Below are 17,988 nucleotides of genomic sequence, written 5' to 3'. Positions count from 1 at the left end.
CTCCAATTGAAATTTTACCTCTCCTCATAAACGATTTTACTGTTATTTTCAATGAATAAAGTCTTGGGTGTTTTGTCTTTTTTTTTTTGAAAACTGCCACCTCCCCCGTTCGCTTGCCATCCATCCCCTGGCGACCAAGGACGATTATCCCCCGCGGTCTGTCCGTGTTAGGCATTTTGAGTTTTTCTTTTCATATTGATTTTCAGATCACACAGATTTCACTTTCATTGATCAATAGCACAACACACCAAGTTCCAGTTATAGTTTATCACAAGCTACAACTGTTGATCGGCGGCTAAGACACCCAGGAATCAATCAATAAAGTGCATCACTTCCTTGCGGTAGAAGAAGAGGGGTGGGGTAGGGGAGCATGGTATGCAACCACTCCCACCACCGCGTGCACAATTTGTTTACTGGGGGTGGTGGCGGCCGACGACGACAGAAACCGGCGAGGAAGGTCGGCGCACAAAGTGCGCGGGCGCCTTTTAGATCTCAGTCATGCTTCACGAGTGAGTAGGCCAGGAAAGCGACGGCCCGAGACTTTGTCCCGCTCCGCCTCCTCGTCGTCTCTTCTGCCTCTTATATACTAAAAATTCCTAAGTCTTCAGCTGAGTATTATTCAGAAGATTGCATGCGCGTGCGGGTCGCATTAGCTGAAATTCTTGCCTCCGTGGAGCCGATGCAGAGCAGGATCGGTGTTTGTTTCGTCGTCGGAACCAGGCTTGGTCTAGTAGATTAAGACTAGCCACAATGAAGAGTAACATACACTAATAATATACACATATCCCTAGACTATGTCATAGTGGGTAGTAACTTAATTATGATAACATGCAAAGATTCATTTATTAGGTTATAAACTCATATTGCATTGGGACATGTGATGTTACAGTAACTAGCTAAGTTACTACAACTACCTCTCTGCTCATTAACTCATTGCCATATAAGCAAATTTGCTGAGTTGGATTCGATGTTACTGCTGAAGTTACTCCCACCGTGGCTAGTCTAAGGCAAGTTGGCTGGTGGGGTCGCGGTGACAGAGCTCACCGTGGCTAGTCTAAGGCAAGTTGGCTGGTGGGGTCGCGGTGACAGAGCTCACACGTTTCGGCAAGCTGGTAACTTCATCACATTAAGGGCTTCTTTGATTCAAAGGATTCTCAAAGGAATTTTAAAGGATTGTAATCCTTAAGATTTTTTCCTATGTGGGTTGTTTGATTCGTAGGATTGTAAGCCGTAGGAATTTTTTCATAGAATTTATTTGCACTAGATTTCATAGGAAATTTTCCATCCACTCAAACCTCTTTAAAAGAATCCTACGTTTTTCTTATGCACAATCAAACACTCATACAATCATGTAGGATTCAAGATGACATGACATTCCAATCCTACGAATTCTACGAATTTTTTCTATTCCTGCATTTGGGAAATCCTACGAATCAAAGAGTTCCTAACTTTCTCCTCTTTCCAGGTACTGCAACTCTCTTTCCAGGTACTGCAACGACGGCAGCATGATCGTTACCACCTTGGACAAGACCAGGCCTACAAGAACAAGTCTTCAGCTGAGAGGAAGACAATACTCCTCTTAGTCACAGCCAACTAACATCGCTCTTCAAAATTTGCATTCAAATTCCAAACTCTAGATCCCAGGTTATTTTTGTTTACTGGAAGTAAGATCAAGCCTACTCTTGATTGACACAAACACCAAAGGGGGCAGTCTAAATGAATATTGTGCACAAACCATGAAATACATACTACATACTCCCTCTGTAAAAAAATATAAGAGCGTCACTATCTAAACGCTCTTATATCTCTTTACAGAGTGAGTACATGAGAAGCAATTACCTGGTTCCAAGCAAATTGAGGTGCTCGGCAAACTCGGCAGGAAGAAAGCTAGTGTAAATCTGGGGTTTTTCTCTGGCAAAGTACAAAGCTTCCTCACCAGAGGTCCCCCACCCTACACCATTGATGTATGCAGACGACGACTTCACCTTGCCCTTGCTAATGTCAACGGCAACAATTCATACCTTGTTATACATGTACGACGCCGGGTCCTGCCCGACCATGAAGTAAACGACACTGGGCTCGTACATGCTGATGAGAGGCAATTCCAATGGGGTACGAGGTGTTAGGATGATCTCCACCGTGTGGGCCCAACGGCCCACCGGGCCCTTAGATCTGCGCCCTGATCGGGGGCGCTCAACCCACTATGGTTGACGGGCCCCTGTCACCTGCACTATATAAAAAGGTGGGGACCGGCGGCTCGCATCACGAGGTTCATCGTACCGCCGTACATCCCACCAAATCCCCTACCGATCTTGGTTAGTGCAGTGCTGACGGGAAGCTCCGCCACCACCTCGCCATCTTTGCCATCACCCCCGTGCGACACAGCACCACCATGGCCACCGGGTCGGGCTCATCGATTCAAGGAAAAAGGTAAAGACCACCGTGAATCCTTAACCCTAACCGATCCAGAGGACTCAACAATGGTATCAGCCATGTTTCGGTTGAGGATTTCGGTGCAAATCAAAGGAATCATCCCCCCCCCCCCCTTAGAACCCTAAAGTGACAGGGCAAAGACATCACCGGAGAGGGCCCAGTGCTCGCCGGCAAAGAGTGCTGCCGCATATGGCCGCGCCTGTTCCTCTCGATCCGGGTGCGCATCGGCAAGCCGAGGCGCCAGACGAAGAACCACCCCGAGAGGGGTAAAGGGCACCGCGGTCAAACGTTTCGACGACGGCGCGCTCACCGTAAGGGAACGCGCGACCGGCGAAACGAATGGCAACGGCGCCATCGTCGACCGCTCCGCCGTCGTCGAGCACAACGGGGCAGAGAAGGCCGTCGAGCTTCTCTCTCTCTCTCTCTCTCTCTCTCTCTCTCTCTCTCTCTCTCTCTCTCTCTCTCTCTCTCTCTCTTTGCTAAGTATTGGCGGAAGGGAGAGACAGAAAAGAAGAGGGAAAGAAAGGCTCGCAGCGCGGTGGCCGTCGCCGACGACTGCGAGCGGCGCGGTGGCCCGGCAACCTGGAAAGAGGCCGTGGTCGCGAGCGAGAAGGAGAAAGGGAAGGAGAAAGGAGGGGAAAGGGAAAGAGCGCTGCAGATCGGCGCGGCCGGTGCGGCGGCAGTCGTCGCCGTCGCCGGCGACCGGGCGCGGCGCGGTGGCCCGACGCGGTCGGGACAGAGAGGAGCGACAGGAGGGAGCGGCTCTCGAAGGGAGAGATGAGCGCTAGGGTTTCTCCCCGATGGCTGGAGCCTGTTTTGTTCGGGCGATCGTCGCGCTGGACCATCGGATTTCATCCGACGGCCAAGAACGAGCGGCGCCGGCTCATATGGGCGGCTGGGCCGAAAGTGGAGGCTGGGCGGCTGGACCGCGCTGGGTCGAGGCCAGCTGGGCGGCTGGGCCGAGGCCGCAGCCGCACGCCATTCCAGCAGCAGTTTTTTTCCTTCTGTTTTGTTATTTGTTCAATTTTCTGGGCAGACTTCAAATAGTTTTCTATGCAAATTCTTCCAACGAAAATTTTGTTTAGAAAATAGAAAAGTTTCTGAAAATTAAAAGAAAAAATGAAAATAGAAAATTTTCAGAAAAAGACATGTTCATGAATTTATAAAGAAAATAATAAAGTTCATAAATTTTTATTTAGTCAAAGAAAAGTTTCTGTAAACAGTAAAAAGTTCATGAATTTTTTATTCATGTTTTTCCGCTGCGTAAATAATTAATAGTACTCTTTTACAAAGAAAGAAAAAGTATTATCCTCCAATTAAATTGGAACCAACGGGAAAATTTAATTGGATGAACAGTTTTTTGAGAGAAGTTTTTTCACTTATGGGTGAAATCAGATTCAGATAGCTTATGCTATGACAGTACAAAGATATTTGATTAAAGTTTAATTATGGTATTGTTATTTTCTGACCAACGTTGATGATGACAATATTATAACTCAATGAGTCTTATAGTTAAAAGTTCAAATCTCTGATTAATTTTGTATCAAAGTGACCTTTTTTTAGAGAATTTGATAAAGACTGAGAAATGTATATTGCTAGTTTTCCGCTGCAATAAAGTTGATGATGATTATTATTTCTGAGCAAAGTTATTTAATAGAAATACTATCATCACATTGTTTATGAGTTATATGCATTATTTTCATTTCGCCCAACGGTGATATGGAATTAATGTAGAAGAATGAATTTTATTCTAATTCTACCAAAACGATGATTTAGAGTATAAAAAGGAAGTTTTGCAAAAGTTTATTGTGCATATTTTTTAACCAAACCAACGTAGGGTTATTTTTATGCTCATTATTGTTAATTATTGGCTAAGTTTTCTCAGACTAAAAGTTTTCCATGCTTTCATTCATGAAAGCGAATGGTTGGGTACTTGTGACCCGAAAGATGACCAAGAAAGGTCATAACGTGAGATAGTATGTTCTCTCTGAAGAATGGTTTCAGAAAAGAGATAGATCATTGAGAGTCTTGGTTGACGAATGTCTTTCATGTACTTCTATGATTTGAGATAAAAACAAGCAACATGTGTGTTTAATTTGACCAATGTCGGATCAAGCATGTGTGTCAAAGAGCATTCGAATTTATTTATAAATTTGATGATTGAATATGCAGTCAAAATAGCCAATTCTGGCATTCATGTTCCTTACAGAGAATTACCTGCATAGCGGGAAAGAGGATTATGATAAAAACCCGCATGGCGGGGAAAGTCTGGGAAAATACCTGCGTAACTGGGTAAAGTTGACATAGTATTATGTCAAAAATCCTATATGTCAGGAGAAATACTGGCAAAGGACTTATCATGTATGACAGGAGAAAGATATGATGACTCATGTGCTTAATGTGTCTCACTCTAGGAGAAAAGTATGGAGTAGCTATTATGCTTTCCTAGTATCAACCGTACACCTTATGTGTAATGGTCATTAAGCACTCAATAAATCCAAAGAGATTAAAAGTTACAGACGAAACTAAAGATAAGAATGATATGCAAGTGTGACTTGCAAAAGTACTAATGATAAGGAACTCTGTTGAGTTTCTAAAATGAAATGAGGAAAAAGTACTCCTATACTAGTTAAAGGATAACTTCATTTTGTATGAAGAGATAACTTCATTTCGTATGAAGTAATCTGATGAATGAAGTAGATAATCAAAGTTTCCTCAATTCACAAGAGTTATCGATGGTTTTCGAAATTGTGGCAGAAAAGTTCTTGTCACATTTCAAGGGGGAGAAAGATATATGAGATAAATTAAGAATGATGAAACTCCCCTATACTTTAGATAATGTGATGAAGAATGTGATCGTCTGGGGGAGTATGACGGTCATATTAATACCCCTAAAGAAAAGAAATAGTTGTATTTCTGGATCTTTTACAGTTCCGAAAGCAGAGTAAGGAATACTAAGACGGTGCTTAAAGTGTCATAAAGAAGAAAGTTTTAACAGAATAAACCCAAATTATAAAGTTTAAAGATACGTCATTTTTAGTGAAGATGGAGTAATCTGGGAGAGCATGTTGTATGACCTATACAACACATGTTGTTAGCTCTATAAAGGAATGAGAAAATCAGATACTTCTAATTACTATAAAGTCTATGTTAGTGAAATTCAAATGAAGGTTGATCCCACCTCATTTAAAGCGCTCATTCGAGCTTTGTGAAGTGTCTGCTTATCTAAATGATAAGAGACTATGTGAGATGAAATGAAATTGTGCATTCCGACGATGTTTGGGACTGATGAGTAATTTCCAATGGAGCCAAAACAGTAGGCTGTAAAGAGTCTACAAGGACAATGTGACTCCAAAGGAAATATGTAAAGGTGTAAAACACAACTTAAATCGAAAGGTTTTTGCGCGTTTTGCACTGAATAGATTACAATGAGTGTTGGTAGCACATCATGATCTGAGTTACATCAGATGAAAGATATTATGATCTGAGTTACATAAGATGAAAGTAAAGAACACAAAGGATACTACCTGAAGAAGTCCTTTATGGACTAAAGCAATCAAATGTTGTTTTGGGTTAAAAAATGAGAGGACAATTGTATTCGTGCAAAGTTATAGAATGGGAAATTCATTTCCTAATCCTGTGCATGTGGATGACATCCTACTTGCTAGTGGTGATGTCAACCTACTGCAGCAGGAGAAAAGAAGTTCTTGTCCTCAAAGTTAAAAGAATGTTCTCAGTAGAGTGTCTCTCGTTATAAGTAGCGAGATTCACGAAGAAAAGGATAAAAGGGGGTATTAGGGATGTCGAATGGACATGCTAAGAAAGGTCTCTAAAGTATGCATGCGAGAAAACCTACGCCTGTTCTTATAGTCAAGGGTAATGGAACTGGAAACTATGGTGTTCCAAAAGTTGATGAGAAAAGATTGAAAAAGGATATGGTACCATATGCTTCAGTTGTTGGAAGCTCAATACATTACCCTGACACAGTTCACATATCCGAATTGTTTTGACAATGTCCAGTCCATATATAGATCACTGGAAGGGAGTTGAAAGAAATAAGTGCTCTCAAAAGGTTGTGAGTACAAAGACAAGACTTGTGAAATGCATAGCGAAATTCATAATTGTCGCTAACTTTCGCACTTGGAGTTTTGGTGTGGAAAAGCTCCAATGAATGAAACAATTATCATCAATGTGATGCAAAAGATATGTTATAGCTTGATATGAGGCTGAGGGACAGGCAAAATGGTTAAGGAGACCTGTACCCGGAGTTGATGATGGTTGACAACAGCAATAACTATTTTAAGTCTTTCGCTCCTATGACAATGAGTCAAGTGTTGATGCCAAACACACTGACACAGAGTTATGCGTTGTAAAGGAGAAAGTCCGAAATTAAGTAGGAATGCTTGAAGCATAAAAGCAACATACAAGTGTTTACAGATCTGCTTATTAAAGGCTTGCCGCCCAGTGTGTTCGGAGAACACACAATCGACATGGGTTTTATGATATAGTCTAAGATTTCCGGACAATAAAGGGCCCAAGATTAAAGAATTTGTTTCAAAACAGAGAGGTACATTGTGGCTGTCTGATTCTATCGGCAATTGAGCTGTGACAATGAAACATGTTCGATGTATTGATCTGTTATGAAACGAGTAAAGTAAAAGCATAAGGTCAAAAGTAAAAGTTGAGATCAAAGAGGAGAATGTTAGGATGATCTCCACCGTGTGGGCCCAACGGCTCACCGGGCCCTTAGATCTGCGCTCTGATTGGGGGCGCTCAACCCACTATGGTTGACGGGTCCGTGTCACCTGCACTATATAAAAAGGTTGGGGTCGCGGCTCGCATCACGAGGTTCGTCGCACCGCCGTACACCACACCTAATCCCCTACCGATTTTAGGTTAGTGCAGTGCTGACGAGAAGCTCCGCCACCACCTCGCCATCTCTGGCATCACCCCCGTGCGACACAGCACCACCATGGCCACCGGCTCGGGCTCATCGATTCAAGGAAAAGGTAAAGACCACCGTGAGACCACCGTGAATCCTTAACCCTAACCGATCCAGAGGACTCAACACGAGGAAGATGCGTGAATCCATCAAACCCGATCTCGCTGGATCTAAGAAATGCATCCTGCTCCCACTTCATCACGCCGTCGCTTTCTGTTATTCTAAGTGCCCAGGAGGTGATGGTGAAAGCATCAGTGGCAGGTCCGATGGTTTCAGAGAACCTGTCCTTGTCATGGACAAGTTTGACAAATTTCATGACCTCGCCCTCTGTGACGCCGACGACGTGGTACGCATCCGCCCATGCTCGGCCCATGACTTCGCGATGCAATCGGGGCAATTGAGCTGGGAGTTCCAGGTATAGGAGCTTGGGGCTCTCGTCGAACACATCGCAGAACAGGATGCCAAGGGAGTAATCCACCCAGCACAGGTAGCTCCTGAAGGGGACGACGGCGTGAGCATCAAAGCACCGCAAGAACTCCTCCAGATCAAATTCCCTGGCATCGTCGCAGGGAATGATGGGCGGATGCTTGACCTCCCAACCGCTAGAGGTGGACGGGCACAGGACGTGGAGCTTGGGCGGCGCCATGGACCCGGTGATCTCGAGCTCTGCGACGGCGACCTCGCCCCCTCCGCGGCACAGGACGCCTAGGTCCAGGCAATGCAGCCTGCGCAAAAGCTGATTCGTGGTGGCGTCGTCACTGGCCCTGGCCTTGATTCTGTCCTGGATCTCGGCGATGGTCCCGTCAAGAGCGGGGAGCCGCTCCAGAGACGGCGAGGAGCCAGCTGGCGGCGCGGTAGAGGAAGTGGTCGACCATCGGGATGATGGTGTCGTAGCCTGGCACCTGGATGGGGTAGCTCATCTGGAGGAGCACCGCGGCGCGGTGGGCCGCGACGATTTCGAAGCTATGGGACTGCCACAGGCCTTCCTCCATTTGCAGATAAAGGCGGGACACCTCCGGCGGGTCGACGAGTTTGAAGCAGATCCGGAACTTTTGGTCCATGGAGTTGGTGCCGGAGGCCAGGGTTGAGGCGGCGTCCTTGGGGAAGGCGAAGTTCTCGCTCCAGAACACGAAGCAGTCAAGCATCGACCAACCAGGGAGGTTGGATGCCATGGCAGGTCGGGCAGCGGCGGCGGCGAAGGGAAAGCCCATTGCGGCGGCGTTCGGCGGTAACAACCTCCCGGGCATCTCCAGCCGCGCCCCCGGGACGGCCCCAAGAGACTTTTTTTAACACCAGTGTTAAAAAAGCATTCCAGTCGCACTTCCACAGTCTTCTTTTTCGTCGGATTTAACAAAAACTACGGCTGGCGCACGCAAGTGAAACTCGGGGAATCGGGGAGCAGATGAGAGCGCCGGCATTACTTTTTGGCTGGAAAAGGCCCACTGCCAGCCTCTAATCTCTCTCTTCTTTCTTTTTCTAGCTAGGCCCATGTGACGCCCGGATATTTAAGTTACAGTAATTATCTATTAATTATGCCACATCACCGCTATTACTATTGTTAATCCCGTGTTAGTTCAACATGTTTCAAATTCAAATTTAAGTTAAAGGCAAACAATAAAGTTTTCAAAAGTCAAAACTATAATGTTCTTAATATGACAAATAAATCATGGATAATATTGGTGAAGAAATAACATCTTTATAAAATAATTAAATACCCTAAAGTGATTAAAACAATAGCAAAAACAATTAATTATACTCCTGTTGTATTTTATAAAATACTGAACTATTTTAGCTAGGTGCCAAAGTTATTACGGCGGTGATATAATTAATGTTACTATTTTAGGTGTAGTTGAATGTTTTACAAAACTAATGCAATTTAGAAAACTAAAATAAAACAGTACAGTAAAAATAAATAAATAAATAAAAGACAAACATAAATAAAACAATGAAAAGAAGAAAACTCCCTTGGCCATCTGGGCCAAACAACCCAGCCGGCTAGCCCACTAGTCCTGCCGGCCTCCTCACTCCCTTAACCCTCACACCCGCCGAAACCCTAGCCCACGACCGCACAACCCCCCACCCCCACCCCCGATCTCTCTCACCCGCCCTCCCGATCCAGATCGGATCGAGCGCCTCGCCCCTGTGCCCCTCGCGACGCCCCGTCACTTGTCGCCGACCACCGCCGTTGGGCTCCGTCACCGGTCGCCGCCCCACTGCGCCTCCGTCCTCCCCCGCGACGCCACCTCGCCGGAGCCGCCCCACCGTCTTCGCCGACGTCGCCAAGCCCCGCCCGCGTCGGACGCAACCTCGACTTCCTTATCGTCGGACCTCGCGTCCTCGTCCTCTTCCCCGCCGACCGCCAGCAAGCCTCGGCGCCCCCTCTCCCCGTCAACGCTGCTGAGGCCCGGGGCCTCTCCCTTCCTCTGCCTCACGCCTCGCTCGCGGTCACCGCACGCTAGACCACCCACGCGCGCGCTCATCGCGCCAGCGCGCCTCTGCGCCGTGCTCCTCACGACCAAGTCGTCCTCGCCGTGCGCCGCCTCCCCGCGTCGTCCACGACGGCCGCGCCCGCGCCCTTGCTCCACTGTTGCTACCCTTCAAGTCACTGTTGCCTGCTCCGTCGGCCGCACCGCCGCGCCCATTCACCCGCAGCTGCAACCGCTCCCCCTCTGGCTACTCGTCACTCGCCCGCGTGCTGCCCTGCCTCGCAGCGATGCCACGGCCTCGTCGGCCCGCGCAGCCGCACCCCCCCCCCCCCCCCCCCCCCGCTGCGCCCGTGGTGCTCAATGGCGCCCAGCGCGCGCGAGCGAGCACCCGGCTCCGCCCGTGCGCGAACAACGTCGCACCGTCGCGCGCGATCCGCGGCCTCTGCCGGCCGCCCCGCTGCATCCTACAGCCTGCGCCTGCCGCTGCACCCCGGTGGCCTCGCCCCACCGGGCACATGCCCGTTCGGGCTGGCGCCCGCATGCCCGAACCCGATAGGCCCCTATGGGCCTATCACAAACGGGGCCCGCGCCCAAAACGTCTATTAAAAATAATAAATAAAATAAAATAAAAATTAATTAATAAAATTAATTAAACTAATAATTAATTAATTAAGTTAATTAATCAAGTTTAATTAATCTAACTAATAAGTTAATTTAATTAAACAGTAATTAATTAGCTAAACCCTAATTAAATTGAGCAGTGTATGACATGCGGGACCCACCTGTCGGGTTGACCAGGTCAATGCTGACGTCATGATGACGTCAACAAACACTATTCTGAATAGTGTTGATTTAAACAATTAAATAAATCCTAAAAACAATTTAAATCTTGTAAAATTAAAATAAAATAAACTGTAGCTCGGATGGAAAAACTTTGTACATGAAAGTTGCTCAGAACGACGAGACGTATCCGGTTACGCAACCCGTTCGTCCGCCACGCATCCCTAGCATAGCGAATATGCAACTTTCCCTCTCTGACTCATCTGTCCGAAAACACAAAACACCAGGGATATTTTCCCGGATGTTTCCCCCCTTCACCGGTATCACTTCATACCGCGTTAGGGCACCCCTAGCACCGCTACTTGCCATGTCATGCATCGCCATGCATTTTTTTGCATTATATTTATTATTTCTTCCCCCTCTTCTCTCGCTAGACACCGAGACCGACGCCGCTACTACCCAGTACGACTACGGAGTTGACGACCCCTCTCTCTTGCCAGAGCAACCAGGCAAGCCCCCCCTTTGATCACCAGATATCGCCTACTCCTCTCTCTACTACTTGCATTAGAGTAGTGTAGCATGTTACTGCTTTCCGTTAATCCTATTCTGATGCATAGCCTATCATTGTTGCTACAACTGTTGATACCTTACCTGCAATCATAAATGCTTAGTATAGGATGCTAGTTTATCATTAGTGGCCCTACATTCTTGTCCGTCTGCCGTGCTATACTATCGGGCCGTGATCGCTCGGGAGGTGATCACGGGTTTATACTTACACACACACACACACACACACACACACACATATATATATATATACATACTATACATGTGGTGACTAAAGTCGGGTGGGCTCGTAGGAGTGCCCGCGAGTGATTCCGATGTTGGGGGCTGAAGGGGCGGGTGGCTCCATCCCGGTAGAGGTGGGCCTGAGTTCCCGGAGGCCCCCGACGGTTACACTGTGGCGGAGCGACAGGGCAGGTTGAGACCGCCTAGGAGAGAGGTGGGCTTGGCCCTGGTCGGCGTCCGTGGTTATTTCAAAATAACACGTTTAACGAGATCTTGGTATTTGATCTGAGTCTGGCCACTGGCCTATACGCACTAACCATCTACGCGGGGACAGTTATGGGCACTCGACGTCATGGTATCAGCCGAAGCCTTCGTGACGTCAGCGACTGAGCGGCGCGCGCCGGGTTGGACTGGAACGCCTACTCTTGTATACGGGAGGCTAGGTCTGCTCACCGGCCGCGTACACAACGTGCAGGTGTGCAATGGGCGATGGGCCCAGACCCCCGCGCCATAGGATTTAGACCGGCGTGCTGACCTCTCTGTTGTGCCTAGGTAGGGCTGCGACGTGTTGATCTTCCGAGGCCGGGCATGACCCAGGAAAGTGTGTCCGGCCAAATGGGATCGAGCGTGTTGGGTTATGTGGTGCACCCCTGCAGGGAAGTTAATCTATTCGAATAGTCGTGATCTTCGGTAACAGGACGACTTGGAGTTGTACCTTGACCTTATGACAACTAGAACCGGATACTTAATAAAACACACCCTTCCAAGTGCCAGATACAACCGGTGATCGCTCTCTCACGGGGCGACGAGGGGAGGGTCATCGGTTAGGATTATGCTACACGATGCTACTTGGTGAACTTACCATCTACTCTCTTCTCCTGCTGCAAGATGGAGGTTACCAGAAGTGTAGTCTATGATAGGACTAGCTATCCCCCTCTTATTCCGGCATTCTATAGTTCAGTCCACATATGATACACTTATTCCTTTTGATACCAATGCATACATATGTAGTGTAGCTCCTTGCTTGCGAGTACTTTGGATGAGTACTCACGGTTGCTTTGCTCCCTCTTTTCCCCCTTTTTATACCCGATTGCTGCGAACAGACGTTGGAGCCCAGGAGCCAGACGCCACCGTCGATGACGACTACTACTACTCGGGAGGTGCCTACTACTACGTGCAGCCCGCTGGCGACGACCGGGAGTAGTTTAGGAGGATCCCAGGGAGGAGGCCTGCGCCTCTTTCGATCTGTATCCCAGTTTGTGCTAGCCTTCTTAAGGCAAACTTGTTTAACTTATGTCTGTACTCAGATATTGTTGTTTCCGCTGACTCGTCTATGATCGAGCTCTTGTATTCGAGCCCTCGAGGCCCCTGGCTTGTAATATGATGCTTGTATGACTTATTTTATTTGTAGAGTTGTGTTGTGATATCTTCCCGTGAGTCCCTGATCTTGATCGTACACGTTTGCGTGTATGATTAGTGTACGATTGAATCGGGGACGTCACAACCCACCACGTGTAGTGCGTAGAAAAATCTCCTCTCTCCCGCATTCCCACCGCCCCTTCTCCTCCACCTCTCCACCAGCCCTTCCTCGCTCATCCGTCGTCGCGGCCTGCGCCGGCTCCGAACGAGCGAGCGCGGCCGGCGAGCGGGCGCCTGGGCTCCAGCGCGCCACCCAAGCTCGCCGCCTCTCCGGCCGGGCGCGGCCTAGGCACAACTGTCCGGATCCGTGGGAGCTCGGCCTCGCTGATGCTCGACGGGAGCACACGGCGAGCAGCGCCAGGACGAGGAGCTTCTACAGCGTGTCCGTGGCCAGGAAGCGAAGGTGAAGTAGAAGGAGAGCAACGGCACAGCGAAGATGGCGACGAAGCGGTTCATACCGGAGCACTGGTCCACGTCTCCGGCAACCGGCATCTGCCTCCTCACCGCCGCTGGTCGCGGCCGGCTCCTCGCCGCGCGCCGGCCTCTGCCTCCTCACCGCCGCCCTCTGCTCACCGCGCGCCGTGCGCCGACCCGGGCGTGCCGGAGCCGCCGTAGGGCGAGCTCGAGGAGCGGTGGCGCCCGGCCGCTTCCTCGCTGCGCGCCACGCGTCCTACTCGTCGAGGTGCAGAAGTGCTTGGGGTGGAGACACGGCTGGAAATATTTTCCGGCGCAGCCCCAGCCGGATGAAAACGTCCCCTGGGGGCGCAACGGCTGGAGATGCTCTAAGAAACAACGAGCAAACACGAGGGGCACTGCTTTTATAGACCGAGCAAGATGGGCCTGGCCCATCGAGAGACCGCACGTCTGTTTCTTTTTTCCTCATTCGGTTTTCTCAGCCAGTTCAATTTTAATTTGAAAGATGTGAGGTCTATAAAAGATTCACATTATTGTTTTTAAAATTAAAATAATGTGTGCGGATTCAAAAAAATGTCCGTCAATTCAAAAAGGTTCATAAAATATAAAAAAACGAATTCAAAAAAATATGAAAAATGTTCATGAATTTAAAAAACAATGAAATTCAAAAATGTTCATGAATTGAAAAAAATTCATGATTTTTTTATAATCATGAACAATTTTTGAAATTCCAAAGATTTTTAGAATTGTGGTCTTTTTTGAAAAATCAAGCATTTTTTGAAAAAAAACGAATAAATTTTAAACATTTCTTGAAGAATAAATAAATGACGGTAGAAGAGAAAATAGAAAAAATTGATCAGGAAACCACAAAATCAGTCAAAGAAAACTAAGTGAAAAAGAACAAAAGAAAAAAAAACAGACAGCAGCAGCGAAGGTAAAGCCCATTCCGTCGCCAAAGTTCCCTACTCCTTCTGGTTCCCGTCTGGATAATACGTACCGGAAGCTTCCGAGTCAAGATCAAATCAATCTAGAAAGGAACATCTCGGCAAGAAGCCGAACTCGGCTACATTCGATTTGCCTGCTGATATACACTTAAAAAGGCCAAAAGGAAAAAAGGGAGAAGAAAAGCCATCTTTACCAAGTCCCAAAAGGAAATCACGTGCCAACTTTATTATCTTCTCACCCACACAAAAAAAATCTTATCTTCTCAGATTGTAGAATATGGCAAAATCATCTAGGTCCAGATGATTTCTTCGCCACATCACATCTTTTCATGTTAAAATACTATAGAACAAGGCAAAAAATGCAAACTACAATTTGTGAAAGATAAACTACATCAAAGCCTGTTTTGCAAGTCACACACAGCAACTAACAAGCGCAAGTCATTCTTATTCTTCCTCCAGCCCCTGTCTTCATTCTGCAGCAAAAAGAATGCCTGCACTCAGCACCTCTACCAGCTGCACAAACAAGGGTAGATCTTTTGGAATCCTTCCTTTTACAAAATACGTACTTACAAGTATTTCCTCCACCAAATACATCTATGTTATATTCAGTCTCTTATTAGGACACTCGTCTCACACCTCCATGTGGTGGAGATAACAATCTCAAACCTCTAAATGTGGGGCACATATTCAAACTGAAGGTGTCCCTTTTCTTGAAGTTTAAACTGAAGATACGTTTCGCGCAGTCATACGATTATGCTACATGAAGTCATGAACCTTATTTTAACAAATGATATACGACGCCCGTGGAAACTCTTTCATTTCAAAAAAGCTGTTCTTCTTAAGAAGCAAATAGCATTTCCTATGGATTCTCAAAATATCGAACTAGTCAGTAACGTGTACCTGTAAACTATCTTTGCCTTCAGTCGACACGTTTCGGCAAACTAGGTTCCATGATCCATTGAATAGGAAAAATCACCCACTTCCATTAGTGCACTCCATAACCATGTAGAAGAAGAGTGTCTGCTATCACATTCCTTGCGTCGGTACATAATTTCTCTGCATCATTCCCTTCAATTGGACGGTGAATAATGACTTGTACTGAACCTGAATTAAGGTTGCTTTCCATTCCAGGAGGCATCAATTTCCCTGTCCCGAGAAGGGTAATAGGTATGACAGGAACGCCAGTCTTCGCTGCGACACTAAATGCTCCTCGCTGGGGATAATTATGAAATGTCAGTACTTCACGGAACTGAAAGCTAATGGCGTAGTACACACAAGAGTAAAATCACATTCGACGGAACCTAACCTTGAATATACCTAGCTTTCCATCTTTACTTCGAGTTCCCTCTGGAAAGAAAAATACAGACGCCCCCCTTTTCACCAAATCCACACACCGTTTAAGACAGTCCTGAATTTAGAGGATATATGATATGTTCAAGATGGAGTGCAAAGTAGGTAAACTCTATAATAGGAAGACATTTAACAAAAAACGACATTAATGTTGAAAACTAAACTAAACAAAATAGGTTATCAGGTTTGGGCGTATGCATGTACGCTTCACATAAGATGCGGGAGCTGCACTAACAAAAAGGATATGCAAAGGAATTACCAAATAAGAAATTCTTCAGTGGCACAAATTGCAGGTAATCCACAGCTTATATTCAATCACAAGATTATCGAAATTCAGAGCCTACTGAAAAAGGAAGGGACAAGGCTAAGGCCATACCAGCTGGCTCCTGCTGTCCATACGCCGTAAAGGAATGACACCCAAGAGATACATTGCCCAACCAATAACTGGAAGCATAAAGATACTGGTCTTGCTTATAAATTTGAAGCACCTTCCTAGAGTTAGAAGGGTATAGATATCCAAGAAGCTCTGATGGTTAGCAACATAGACAGCAGGGCTACTATTGGGAGGTAGATTCTCCATTCCCTCAACTTCAAGCTTGTAGAACATGGAAACTGTCAGAGTAGCCCAAATCTTTGCAATATAGTGCTGAGCTCTCCTACGGTGGCGGTCAAACAAGAGCACAAGTGGATGAACCACAACCATAGCTATAAACAAAAAGATCGCCGCAACAGCAGTCACCGCGTAGAAGAAGACCCCTCTGATCCTCGAAGCCACTTGCAGATCTGGTTAAGTAAATAAATATAAGCAAGTTTTCTCAAAAAAAAGTGAGCTCAAAAAGAATCCAGCTAGTATATAATTTGAATGATTTCACACACACATTGTTTGCAAAATATGTGCAGATGATTTTCCTAATACGTACTAGTCAGTAGGGCCTACTACTTAAATTTCATCAAACATGCCACTGGCATTAGCTGCTACAGGGTTTATAAATACCTTAACAACTGTTGTTCTCCCTCTGAAATTAATCTATCTAAAAACTCTAATGACACCTTTCACATGAGTAGAAGTAACAATTATAAGCCTACAATCCATCATATATTGGTTATAAAACAGAAGGACGGAAAGTATCAAATCCTATCCTCTGGTCCATACTGAAATGAAGGGTTGGGACAATAGTTTGAGTTTCTGCATTATTGGTTTATCCAAATTCACCTAACACTCACATAGCACTAGCAACGGCAACATTGCAGGTTCACATACGCAGGCACATGTCAATGTAATTTTCTAGCTAGCACAGCTCAGCTACTCGGGCACTGCCATAAGAACTTCAAAGCATTTGGCTCTAGAGAGGGGAGGAGGCCTGAAACCTGATAGCTCCGACGAATCCTCGGGGTCATCTGCGGCGGCTGCAGCGGCCGTGACACCCGACCTGACAACCAGCCACCGGCACCTCCCCGCCTGGAGCACCCGCGGGTTCGTGCAGCGGGACGCCACGGACACCCGCCGAGGCCGGGCATTTACACCACCGGCAGCCACCACTGCAGAGGAGCGAAACAGAAACCAAACACCAGATAAGATAGGATCAGCAGCAGCATCGCGCGGGGCTTTCTCCGAAGGTAGGCGTCGAGCCGTGTCGCGTACCGTGCGCGGCGGAGGGACCGGCGGGGACGGCCGGGGCCGCGGTCGGCCTCAGCCAGACGAGCGTCCCCATGGACGAGCTCGCCGCACGCGCCCCCCTACGCCGGCGAGGGCGGCACGAACAGGCGGGGAAGCGCGGGCCTGGGCAAGCCGAGACGGTGACCGGACCGCGGAGGCGGGGCGGGGGCGCCGCGTCAGATCCGCGAGGCTCTAGATCATTGGCTGGGGCGGCGAGGCGGTGGCGCGAGCGCACGTGGCGAACGTGGGGTTGTTCGGCCTGGGGCGAGAGAATCCGGAGGCGGGGCGGGGGGATGGCGCTGCGCTGAGCGAAGCTCCGTTGGTGAGTGGTGAGAGTGGATAAAATCGCGAGGGCGGAAGCGGGCGGGCGCGCGCTGACTGGATGCGCATGCGCGCGCGGACGGGAGGTGACTAGACTCGGGCGAAACGGTGGCCGGCGGCTGCCGGCGGTGGTTTGTTTCGGCGGTGTTTGCCAAGTTTCTCTCTATATTCTATGGCCCGGTTCGCTTTATCTACAATTCGTTTTCTTTTTTCAAAAGGCCCAAGACCGTATATTAAGTGTCACATGAATTTACAAACACGCCCACCCAGAAAGATAAAATTACATTTCATTTTTGGGGTGCTGAAATCTTCTTCCTTATGTATCCATCGGCGGAGGCATGAGCATAACTCCATGCTGCCTCTGGCCTCCGCCTAGGCGGGGCTTTTTTTTTAAAAAAACAATAGCTTGTAGAAGCAATGGATAAAAAGTCATCGATGCATATTAGGAGATACCAACGGCCGCGAATTGCAACGCAAATCGGAAACACCGATAAGGTCCTCCACTATGTTTTC

At 47.5% G+C, this 17,988-nt stretch overlaps 1 protein-coding gene across 4 annotated transcripts; it reads right to left on the bottom strand.

The window, feature by feature from the left end:
- Positions 1 to 14,350: 14,350 nt before the first annotated feature.
- On the bottom strand, positions 14,351 to 17,643 carry LOC125508117 (1-acyl-sn-glycerol-3-phosphate acyltransferase LPAT1, chloroplastic-like). Of its 4 annotated transcripts, none has more exons than XR_007283225.1 (6): positions 17,140 to 17,643; positions 16,866 to 17,036; positions 15,874 to 16,280; positions 15,454 to 15,555; positions 15,048 to 15,360; positions 14,351 to 14,620 (listed from the first exon to the last, which is right to left on the bottom strand). XR_007283225.1 is itself a non-coding variant. In XM_048672725.1 (5 exons), the coding sequence occupies exons 1-5, from the start codon at positions 17,207 to 17,209 to the stop codon at positions 15,133 to 15,135; spliced, it is 978 nt and encodes a 325-aa protein (XP_048528682.1). In that variant the 5' UTR covers positions 17,210 to 17,643; the 3' UTR covers positions 14,926 to 15,132. The 4 variants fall into 4 exon arrangements, 1 of the variants encoding a protein (XP_048528682.1); XR_007283224.1 differs by having other exon boundaries at positions 14,351 to 14,660; positions 17,140 to 17,642; XR_007283226.1 differs by lacking the exon at positions 14,351 to 14,620 and adding an exon at positions 14,682 to 14,903.
- Between the last annotated feature and the right edge of the window lie 345 nt (positions 17,644 to 17,988).

The sequence above is a fragment of the Triticum urartu genome, chromosome 1, assembly GCF_003073215.2.
Source record: "Triticum urartu cultivar G1812 chromosome 1, Tu2.1, whole genome shotgun sequence".
NCBI lineage: Eukaryota > Viridiplantae > Streptophyta > Magnoliopsida > Poales > Poaceae > Triticum > Triticum urartu.
This window is presented reverse-complemented; position numbering and strand designations above follow the sequence as displayed.

Coding starts and splice junctions, on each gene's coding strand:
- LOC125508117 (XM_048672725.1), bottom strand. CDS start 17,209: ATGGGGACGCTCGTCTGGCTGAGGCCGACCGCGGCCCCGGCCGTCCCC. Junction 16,281..16,865: donor GGATTCGTCGGAGCTATCAG/GTTTCAGGCCTC, acceptor TTACTTAACCAG/ATCTGCAAGTGGCTTCGAGG. Junction 15,556..15,873: donor TGGACAGCAGGAGCCAGCTG/GTATGGCCTTAG, acceptor CTCTAAATTCAG/GACTGTCTTAAACGGTGTGT.